The 12,089-nt window shown below is 42.8% G+C and overlaps 1 protein-coding gene across 1 annotated transcript; it reads left to right on the top strand.

Annotated features, from left to right (window-relative positions):
- Positions 1-385: 385 nt before the first annotated feature.
- Positions 386-3,831, top strand: LOC121287216 (immunoglobulin lambda-1 light chain-like). The gene is made up of 4 exons (XM_041204893.1): positions 386-482; positions 589-917; positions 1,300-1,333; positions 3,042-3,831. The coding sequence occupies exons 1-4, from the start codon at positions 434-436 to the stop codon at positions 3,362-3,364; spliced, it is 735 nt and encodes a 244-aa protein (XP_041060827.1). The 5' UTR covers positions 386-433; the 3' UTR covers positions 3,365-3,831.
- Positions 3,832-12,089: the final 8,258 nt, after the last annotated feature.

Genomic DNA, 12,089 nt, shown 5'->3' with positions numbered 1-12,089 from the left:
TGGTGTAGAAGTGTCACAGAAATCCAGTTTTATAAGGTGTCTGTACTGTTGAAAGAACCACAAGAGAAGAATGTTGCTCCAGAATGCAGTATAGCAGAGAATTTTTGTTTTAATTTAAACTCCAGCCTAGGACAGAGTAAACAAGCAAACAAAAAGAGGGTAAAGTGGGAAATGTCAGATAACTAACTTTCTTCAGTTTAAGATGTAAGTTAATTACTATCAACACTGAGGTCTCATTCTCTCAATCTGTATTTCTGACACTGAATGGGAGGGTTTCAAATCCTTGTTCTGATTGGTCATTGTGAATCACTCTAATTTGCATGGATTTCCTTCCTGATGTGAATGGGTTTATAACTGGGTTCAATGGGCAGCTGCTGCCACAGTCTGTCACAGATACACTGGGTGAAGGGAAGCAGAAAGCTCACTGGCAGAAATGATGCGGATGTTGTGTTTTTTCTGGTCTCTGGCACTGTGGCTGGACTGTAAGTACAAACACTAAGCTTTGCTCCTCCTGCAGGAGCAAATGCAGGGGCTTGGAATCATTTTTAAAAAGTCAACTTATAATGTTTAATCCCTGCTCTTTTGCAGATGGACAGTCTCAGACTCTCACTCAGCCTCCAGACGTGACTGTGAAACCGGGAAACACGGCCACACTGGACTGCAACATTGGAACGGCTGATAGCTATGTTATAAGCTGGTATAAGCAGACACCAGGAGCAGCTCCTCAATGGATCCTCTATTACCATTACACTAGCAGTGCCCCTACCTATGGTTCTGGGTTTAGCAGTGACCGTTTCACATCGACAGCCAACAGTGGCCACAAAATTTACCAGTTAATGATAAAGAATGTGGAGGTGAATGACGCTGCCGTCTATTACTGTGAAAAGTGGTTTTCTTCGAGCAGTAGTTTTGTGCCACAGTGACAGAAGGTAAAACAAAAACTGGGATTAGCAAATATTATACAATTAATGCCACTGTATCTGATAAAGCACTATAATATTTTACCCTTCATAAAGTCACATTAATTTTATTCTTTATTCTGTATTTTCCAATTCATATCATTTAATTATTCATAACATTCTGAATCTCACTGCTCACTATTGGGTTTTGAAAACATTTTAATGTCAGTGTGTGGATGTTGCTGTGAGTTCAATCCTTACTGTCCCTCACCAGCAGGAACACTGGAAATACATGAAGCCTGATTCAGATGCTCCAGTCCCACCATTAATGTTTTTCCTGTCTGATTCCAGGATCCTGAATAACTGTATGGACTGAACCCTAGAACATCACACTGTGTATGTGTTCGGCCAAGGGACCAAACTCTTTGTTGCAGGTAAGTGGCTGGAAATTCCCTCCTGTGGAAACTAGAGGTGTTAATTTAGACATTTAGAAATGAATTCATAAATCAAACAGGGACACTCTTTCCTTCTCAAATCTCCATCTCCATCCTAAGGATCACCACCCACAACTTCCTCTCCCTTCCCTCTTCCCCACATTGTATCTATTTACATCTTTGCTGCTCTTTTGATTCTTGTTGCTGTGATTCTGGATGCTACAGATTCTGAGTCTGGAGCTGAGGTTCTGGGGTGAATTCACCCCGATGGTGTGTGGCAACCAGAATCTCCCATAGCTGGACTCTGAGAGGAAAGGGTTAGGTTTGTGCTGATGTTTGTCTTTGAGCGCTAACACCGAGACCAGGCCCCTCACCACTGGCTCAGTGTGAACTGCTGCTGTTGTGTCAACATTGAGTCAGTGCCAGTGGGTCAGTGTTGCTGCATCGTGTACGTTGTCAGCAGGCTCAGGTCAATCAGTATTTTGTGATTTTTCTTTTGCAAAACACTTTGCAACTTCCTATTTCTAACCATATACACTTGGATATTAAGAATTATACCTTCCATTCCCTCAGGCTTGTATCCATAGGGGTTTTGATCCCTCCCACCTCTGCCCCAATTGACCATTCTTTTTGGATTAACTGGGACAGTTAATGTTGTTGGGTGGCATGATGGCACAGTGGTCAGTGCTGCTGCCTCACAGCTCTAGGGAACTGGATTTGATTCTGACCTCTGGTGTCTGTCTGTGTGGAGTTTGCACGTTCTCCCCGTGTTCACGTGAGATTCCTCCGGGTGCTCTGGTTTCCTCGCACCGTCCAAAGACATGCTGGTTCAGTGGATTGGCTACAGTAAACTGCCCCTTAGTGTATGAGTGTGTGCCCTGTGATGGTCTGGCGTCCTGCCCTGGGAATACCCCACCTCGCACCCATTGCCTGTTGGAATAGACACCAACTTCCCATGACCTGATTGGATGAAGTGGTTCTGGAAAAGTGAGTGAATGAGTTAATGTTGGTGGGTCACTCACCTGTTAATAATCCTGTCCTTATCTCACACCCATAACTGCACCCCCTTCCATTGGGGGTAAGGGGCCAATGGGGAAAGGACCACTGTTTTCAACCAGGAAAAGCAATGTTAGATTTTCAAACCCCTCTCCCAACCCCTGAGGGCTGATGTACTAATTGGGGCATCATCACAGAACATTTGTTGCCCTGTCACTTCCTGGTCTGTAGAGCTCAGGATCACAAACCTGGTGCCCTCACTCAGGCTGTGGAGAGTTTGTTCCTATAAAACTACTGAGTTTTGATTAGAATTAGGTCCAGAATCACTTCTCTCCCTGATCAGGGATGCTGAGGTCGAGTGAAGAGTCCCTGGTGACTCACATGCGATCAGTCAGCTCAACACAAGCTGGGGATAGAACTTGCGAGCTGGAGGAGAAGTACCTACAGCGAGTGATGCTCTAATCCATAGAGTCACCAGGAGGGTTCTAAAGTGAATAATTGTATATTGAGAAATTGTAACTCTTCTTGTTTTGACAACACCTGGACAATTTTAATGGGGCAATACCCTCTCACTCATTGAATTTCTGGGGTCTACTGTGGGAAGCTACAACCTTTCAAACCTGCTTCTATCAAGCTCTGAAATGAACTCTGAAGTGATCCTAAGATTTTCTCTTACTTAATACAAACATGTTTTCTCTGGTTCTGATTGCAGCTCAGCAACTCCCTGACCCTTCGGTAAAACTGCTTGGACCTTCAGCCGATGAGATGTCCACTAAAGGAGCCGGCACGTTAGTTTGCCTGGTCAGCAAACTGTCCATGGGCTTTGCTGCAGTCAGCTGGACAGTCGATGGGAGCCCGACGAGCAGCAAGGTCCAAACCAGCATGGCGTCGCGGAACCCGGACAACACCTTCAGCCTTAGCAGCTACCTGACAGTCCCTGGCAGAGATTGGAGCAGTGGGAAGGTGTACTCCTGTACAGTTCAACAAGGAACAGCTTCAAAAACATCTGTAACTGCCTCACAATCCAATTGTTAAATAGATCAAAGTTTATTTTGTGCATTCTGCCTGAGTAGTGAGAAAATGTTAATTTACCACCACCCTCCTACCCTCTCAGCCACCTTTACCCACTCTGTCCCCTGGTATCTGTTGCATTCCGTTTTGCTTTGTGTGATTTTGCTGTATCATTTTAAATGTTTGCACCTGAGGTAGGTTTTGCTCAGTCTCTCCCCTTGCAAGAGGCTACACCAGGGTTAAAATGACCAGATACTTGGCTCCAACCAGGATTTTCAGTGCAAATTGGTGGCTTGTTCAGCACCAGTGGTAGATTGAATGAAAATGATTAATGGGGGTAATTTGTGATCTGCCAACAGCACCAGCCAGACAATGCATGCCACTGAATGTAACTTCCAATAAAGAGAATCTGTGCAGGAAATATACGTGTGTTCTGTCACCTTGTCTGGTCCTAACCCCACCAAATGTTCTAGACGTAAGGAGTGCAATGTCAACAGTGTGTACCACCTACATGATGCACACCTACATGGGAACACCACTGCTTGCAATTTCCCCTCCAACTCTGACACCATCCTGACTTGGAATTATGTCATCGTTTCTTTGCTATCACTGGGTTAAAATCCTGGGCCAGGATATTGCTGTCGGTGTGTGGGGGCGGGCCCGACATGCCAATTCATAAAATGACGCGAGATGATGTCGGGCGTGCGTCCCGATGTCATCGCGCATCATTTTGATATTGTGTTCGACAGGCGCATGCCAGAGGTGGCTGTGCACCTGCCAATCTGTCAAAGGCCTATTAAGGCCAATAGGAAAGTAATTTAGCTGATTAACAACAATGCCCGTCTAACCTTAAGGTTGGCGATCAGGCAAAGAGCCCAAATGGCCTTCGCGTTTTCCAGGAAACCTCGTCCATGGGTGGGATGAGGTTTCCTAAAGGTTTAATAAAATAACGTAATAAATTTTGCAAAATTCACAAACATGTCCCAGCTCATGTGATACTGTCACATGGGGGGACATGTTTGAATAATGTTTAGGTCACTTATTGAAAAGTTTCATTGTCAACTTCATCTCCCTGAGGCAGCTCCATGCCTGCACAGGCCCCAACTCTCCCTCCTGCTCCCGCCCACACAGGTAACGCTGATCGCTACCGACCACATGTTATGTTGGGTGGGCCTTAATTGGCCTGCCAATGTAAAATGGCGACGTGCAGCCGATCGCAGGCCGTGATTAGCTCCACACCAGCTCCCACCCAGCCTGCCCAACATAGGTAAGATTCAATCCCTGGAACTCCCTTTCTAACAGCATTGTGGTATACCTACACCACAAACTACAGCGGTTGAAAAAGGCAGCTCACCAACACCTTCTCCAGGGCAATTTGGGATGGGAAATAAATGCTGGCCTTGCCAGCGAAGCTCACATTGTATGAAAGAATGAAAAAACTCAACACTTTGCTCCATTTCTGCTACAGTTTCCATGTATTCATGAATGTTATGGGTATTCAGACAGGATCTGATAAAAATCTTTCAAAAATCCTTCGATATGGGAATTGGGTCAGATGTTGGGAGATTTGTCACTAGAACATGTGTTTATAAATGAATAAACCAGGGAATTATAGACCTGCCAGATTAACAGTAGCAGTGGCAAACATCTGGCTATCACAATGCAAAATGAATTAATGTTCACATTGAGACACGTGCTCATTAAGGAGAACTAGAAAGCTTTCATAAAAGTCATGTCATCTGACAAATGTAAGTATATTTAATGAGTCTGCCTACTGACAATGGAAATACAGTACATGTTATGTAAACGGACTTTCACAAGGGCTGAAAGAGTATTTAATGAATAGATTCACAGTGCTGCTGTTGAGTTTTAACAAAAGGATAAAACATTTATTTAGCAGGGAACAACAATTTGCCAGATGGTGTATAATGTGGAAAAATGTGAGTGTGATGCTTAGAAAAATTTGTTTCTCTTCCATATTCTCTTGTTTAAATTCTGTTTTTAAAAATGGGCAAAGACTAATCCATCAACCTCCTGGAACATGACACTCCTTGCATTGTATGAACATTCCACCCAAGCCAACACAAGGAACTAGTACATGAGATGTCTGCACCAGCTAACTCTGGACAAAGGCAGAACTATTGTGATCCCTCATCTCCAATGTTGCTCTAATGGTTTCGTAGTTATCTGCTCAAAATACAATGGGTTTTAACAAGGGTCCTTAAAGTACATTGTTAGATGAATGGCTCAATCCAAAAGCACCCGGCCACAAGACCAAGTCTTGATTTGTTGGAATTGCTTTAATTACACAGCTTTGGACTGTGACTTCAGTTGCTGTTTAACCTCAGAAAAGAAAAAACAGGACTCCAGGCTAGCAGCCTGCCTCTGACCTCCATTTCTCCCAAAGTCTGATCTCGAGAAAGAATGCTGTTTTTCGCCTACAAAGTGAACTAATTTCCAGTATACAAGAATACTTTGCTGCATCTTCAACTGCCTCAACCAAGTTCCTAGGACAAAGACCAGAAATTCTGCCAGACCAAGCCACCTAAAAGAACCTTCATTGGACATTGACTTACTGGATCTACTCATGTGAATTGATGCCAATAACTTATGACTTTTTTAAGTAACTCACAATTTGTGACTTCTTTGCCTTTCTTTCTCTGCCTTTGTATGTTCGTGGGTGTGAATGTATGTCGTGATCCATTCCTCGGGTTTTGAATGTGTTAATAAATCTTCGTTTTGTTTCATCTTAAAGAATTTGGTGTGTGGTTATTTTTAACATTGGACCTCATAAACAGGGGTTTGGGAAACAGACCATGATCCATTTGAAAAAGGGAAAGGATACTAACGGAAACAAATTAACTTAGAAATTAAAACTACCGCTGTCAACTAATGGAAACAAATTAATTTAGAAATTAAAACTACCGCTGTCCCAGACAGAAGAGAGGAACAGTAATAATACTTCAATTCAATTTAGATTTAAGGTAAGGGGCAGGAGGTTTAGAGGGGATGTGAGGAAGAATTTTTTCACCCAGAGGATGAATCTGGAACTCACTGCCTGAAAGGGTGGTAGAGGCAGAAACCCTCATAATATTTAAGAAGTATTTGGATGTGCACTTGCGAAGCCATGACATACAAGGCTATGGGCCTAGTGCTGGAAAATGGGATTAGAATAGTTAAGTATTTGTTTGACCAGCACAGATTCGATGGGCCAAAGGGCCTTTTTCTGTGCTGTAGACCTCTATGACTCTAAGAACAAATGAAGTATATGACACCACTCCTTCATCCACAGCTATGGGCAGGATCTGAGCTTGGCATGCAGGCATGGGCGGCCGGCCTTGGAATGGCTGGGAAACAGGCCGCCACCTGCAATCGGCCCCTCGACTGTGATTTCACGCTGGCTGGCCAATTAATGGGCAGTCAGCATGAAAGGTGTGCTGAAATGCTCAGCGCTGCCTGGGTGGAGGCGGGAGGAGGGTGAGCACTGAAGTCAGCATGGGCACGGGGGTGCGTTCACGGAAAGCTCCCTGAAGGCAGAGAGCTGCCTCAGCGAACTGAAGAATCCAAAAGCCATAAATAAAGATTTTAAAATGCTGAAAAAAATGTCCATGCATCAGTATGAGTCACCTAAATATATGGATGCTGAAAATTCTGTCCAAACATATTTATATTTTTTAAAATTAATCTCAGAAACCTCATCCCGCCTGGTCGATTCACTGCCCACCAACTGTAACGTTGGGTGGGCGATGAAAAATCCCCAGTAATTGCAACATTAATGGCCTTTATTGGCATTTTGATTGTTGGTGGGCACGCACGTTATATTCCATCTGCCAATTTTTTCCTCACTCACTTAATTTATCTATATTCCCCTGCACAGTCCTTATTTCCACCTGAACAACTTACTCTCTGACCTACCTTTGAGTAATCAGCAAATTTAGCAACCATTCACTTGATCCCTTCATCCAAGTCATTCATATAGATTGTAGAAAGGAAGGAGACAGAAAACAGGAAACAGGCCAGTTAGCCTAACATCTGTCATAGGGAAAATGCTCAAACTTATTATTAAGGAGGTTATAGCAGGTCATTTAAAAAATCTTAATGCGATCAAGCAGAGTCAACATAGTTCTGTGAAAGGGCAATAATGTTTGACTAATTTATTACAGTTCTTTGAGGAAGTAACAAGCAATGTGGATAAAGGGGAAACTGTCGATGTGCTATGCTGGAATTCCAGATGGTATTTGATAAGATGCCATATCAAAGATAATCGCACAAAATAAGAGCTCATGGTATAGGGGGTGACATATTAGCATGGATAAAGGATTAGTTAGCTAACAGAAAGCAAATAGTAGGGTTAAATGGGTCATTTTTGGATTGGCAGACTATAACTAATTAAGTGCCACAGGAATCAGTGTTGGGGTCCCAACTATTTACAATCCATCAATGATTAGGATGAAGTTACTGAAACAAAAGTCTGTGGTTGGTATCTGCTGTCTTCAATAGTTGGGTGTCTTAATGGTGTTGCCAACTCTGGCTGGACATATTCTAGGAGATGTCATCACATGACCACCTACCTACAACTGCTCCTTCCCCTGGTCACCCAACATGTCAATCATTATGGAGCCCAGCCTTCTCAAGTCTTTTCAATGTATTCCGGTTTTGACTTTTGTCTCAGTCTGACTGTTGCAGACTCAAACTGATCTCGGTCTACTGTGGAGAGGCAAAAGCTGACCTCTGACCCCTCTGAATCAAGCAATGGCTCATCAAGTGCCAATCAAAACTATTACCTTGAATGAGAAACTGCTTTCCTTGGCTTGGAGGCTATTGCTAAACCTGGGTCACAGTAGGATGCATATTACCCACATTGTGCCAGGATTTAGTTCCTTTTAATTTTGAGTAAAGGACAAAGTATTGGAGGAAAAAGCCTGAAAGAAAGCAAGATGCACTATGGGAAGGGAATCACCAGTCGGTCCCTGTTTGCCTAGCTCAAAGCAAACATTTTTTTCATAAAATGAAACATTTTGAGAAACTTTGGTGAAGGTCAAGACATTGCAAAGGTTGAAAAGAGTACCGTGGGGAGAAAAAGGTAAGGTAACTTTAAAAAAATGTAGCTTGGGTTTAAAACAATTGGATTATAGGAGAAAGGAGTGATTCAGGAGTTTCACATCTCTGAGGTTCTGAAAAAACAATTAAAATGAGGGATATTGTGATGCATCTTGATTGTAACACGGTGACAATGCAGGAAGGATGATGGGAATGTTGGATAGACAATTTGAACTATAGGATGAATAAGAGAGGGACGTTTAAATAGCAACAATAGTGATAAAATAGATAGAAATAATGTTTCTGAGTAGAAAATTGAAAAGGAACTCTGGGTGTAGTTCTAATGCCAATATCCACCTTGCCTGAATAAAATGGGTGCATGACAGCTCGAGAATCCTGGCCTGTTTGGGAATAAAACAAGGTTTATCTGGCAGTGGACTAGAGTATTTTTGTTCACAGTGAACAATTAACTTATTTTTGCATTTATTTCCCCTAGGCCTGGTGTGGGTTTGCAGTGTAATCAAATTTGGTGAAAGCATGTGGCGTGGGTGGGGGGTGTGGCGGTGGAAGTGGAGGATATGGAGTGGTGGATCTTGGTGATAACATGAGCATTAGGATCTGCTGAGGTGCTGTTGTGGCCACCTCCATGAAACCCAGGGTGTTAAAAGGAATTGGGACCAGGGTTATGGGGATGACCTGATTTGTTGGAGCCTGGCCTCCTGAAACCCCAACATAATGTATGCTGTCGGTGTACTGGGGTGAACCACAAGAGTGTTCCAGACCATCTTAATTGCATGGATCACTCTGAATTAGTGACCTCAAAGAAATGGGAGCCCTTATAACAAGAGGGCTGATTTTAAATCTTCTGATCTTTTCATACTCAGTCCTACATGTTTCAGCTTGATGAACCTGACAAATGCTATATTTTGCTCTCCTGCTCTCTAGGGCTTGTCCAAGAGGACATTGGCACTGGCTTGGGTGTCAGTGATGTAAATAATCTAACCTCAGGAAGATTTAGAAAAACAGATGTCTGTTTCTATTGATACTGTTGCCAGGTGGCCTTATTATGAACGTTTGGCTGAGCTCCAAGAATAACAAATGTACTCAGCCCAACAGCTAGTGTTTATATGCCTTGCATGGGAGTGAAAACCTGGCTTACTGACATCTTTAACAACTTATAATAAGTTTTTTAAAAATGCGGTTTGTGTATTTATTTACACAAGATTAAGCAGACAAAAGCGGGCAAAATTTTTGACATCAATACTATGAATGGCTGTAATTGATTTACAGCTTTATGGTAAGATAACAGGGCCAATTCAAAGGAAATACTGAACACTTTTTTTGGTTGCTGACTCAATGCCAGTGTTTCCCACAGTTCATGACTCCTCAGAGGTCATGAACCATGTCTACTGACAGAAGGAGCCCGACTACATGAAAATTGCTGGGGGGTGGTTTTGAACTATCTGCCCCATAATGGAGCCAGCAAGGGCAAGATTGCTGCATGTAGACTCGCTTATCCACACCTTTATCCCACAGAAACGGGCTGGGAATCCTGAAATCTGGCCCTGCCTACCATTTTTAAAGGGTTCCTGAGTCAGCTCAACACGGCAAAAATCCACACCATGAGTTCAACTCCCACCTGAGAATTTGAATTTAATTAATATTCTAAAAAAACTGGAAGAAAAACCTAGTATTGGTAATGGTGACCATGAAACTACTATCTGTTTTATTAATGTCCTTGAGAGAAGAAAATCTGCTGTCCTTGCCTAACCTGGCCTTCATGTGATTCTAGATCCATAGCAATATGATTGATTTTTAACTTCCCTCTGAAATGATCTAGCAAGCCACTCCGTTGTATATGGGAATAGTTCTCAATGTCAATTGGGGATTAACAATAAAGACTTGCTATTCCAGGGATTCCCACTTGCTGTCAATTTATCAAAAATGTGAGTTATTGTTGTTATTGAGATATATATCACAAGGTTTTTGTTACTCACATTAAAGATGTCAAAGCTGCAACCATGGTCCAGGTTGCATTTTAGCATTACTGTCCCAAGGAAATCAGTCCAATTTGTGCTTACATTGTTGATTTGTTATCCTATTGGGAGGGCTGTTTGATTATCTAAACTAGATAGGTAACCTTGATTACCCTAATGCTCTTTTGGACAACCTCCCATCTCACATATGCTGAAATGGTAGCACAAATGGAGGAGGAGTAATGCACAAACACTGGATCCGCTGCTTGAGGCTCTGACAATGCAGGCCCCTGGCTCGAGGGAGACCAGGTAGATGTTGAGCTCCAGGCAGATGACGAGCTCTGGAGAGCCACCTGTAAGGCAGCCAATGCTGGATATACAGTGGGAGGTGAGTGAAGATCTGGCAGTGCTTCCAGAACGTATGCTGCCCTGGCACAAACAATGGAGGAATCCATCCAGGCCATGAGTGCTGCAACCTCCATCTGCTCTGAACTTATAGCTGACTATGGAAAAGGACAACAAACAATCCTGAGTAAGAATAGTTAACTGAGGGAAAGCCAACATCAATGGGATAAGAACTGATCTGGGCTGAATAAATTGGAGTCAAAGATTGGCTGTAAAAATGGTAGCTGAACAATGGTCTTCCTTGAAAGGAGAGGTATTTTGGGTGTTTAACAGGTGGATATCTATTAACCAAATCAGGCAGCAGAATTGTTTTATTGTTAATCTATAGTTCAGTACAATACCAGTTTCCACTCTTCCCTCTGGATGCTCTCATTCTCCAGAAGTAGCCCCTCACTGTGGAAAAACCCAACTCTTAAGCACAGGCTTCAATGAGCATCACCTGCTCTCAATTCACTCTGAAGCTTGTCCTGGTTTACTCTTAAAGGGGCCTGCATTTCTAACATTGTCATCGAGCACAGTCTGTTGTGATATGAATCAAACATAGATAACCAAGTACCAGAAACACAGAGTGCTACTACCATTCCTCCAAACATGACAGACCAAGGTGTGGAAGCACTGTCAAGCCTCATGATTATCTGAATTTATGAAGTCAGAAGCTTGAGCTGGGAGGCAACGATAGCAAGTAAAGATTGTATTGTAATACTTCATTGGAAGGGCAAAATATCTCCTCTGGAGGAGAAAGGGGGATGTTGTGATATCTGCCTGCATGCATTGTAATTGGCAGAGCAAAGGTTAACATGGGACTGTAGAGTAGCACTGCCTATGTTATGATGTATAGAGTCACATGGTATACTCTGGCTGAACTCTCTAGAAGCAACACTCTGTAAGCAGAACAAAAACAGAATTACCTGGAAAAACTCAGCAGGTCTGGCAGCATCGGCGGAGAAGAAAAGAGTTGACTTTTTGAGTCCTCATGACCCTTCGACTCGAAGCAGCCTGCCTGCATAGCAGTAACAGCTCCCTACATGATAGTAACCTTGGAACTGTAAATAGTTAAAGATTGCTAATAAAGAGTTCAAATTTAAATAATCAACTCTGTAGGATCTCATCTTTGAGCCACCATCCCGCCACAGCAGAAAGAACACATATCTCAACACAGTTAATGTATATTCCCTCAAAAGGGAAAGGTACAGCAAACATATCCAGAGCTCCCTGGATGACAAAAGAGATGGAAATTAAATACAGAAGGAAAAAGTGTGCTTATGACAGATGTCAGGTAGAAATTACAATTGAGAACCTGGGTGAATATAGAAGGTTCAGAGGGGAGG

This window comes from Carcharodon carcharias, chromosome 14 (assembly GCF_017639515.1).
Source record: "Carcharodon carcharias isolate sCarCar2 chromosome 14, sCarCar2.pri, whole genome shotgun sequence".
NCBI lineage: Eukaryota > Metazoa > Chordata > Chondrichthyes > Lamniformes > Lamnidae > Carcharodon > Carcharodon carcharias.
The sequence above is the reverse complement of the archived record's forward strand: the minus strand, read 5'-3'. Positions and strand labels throughout refer to the sequence as shown.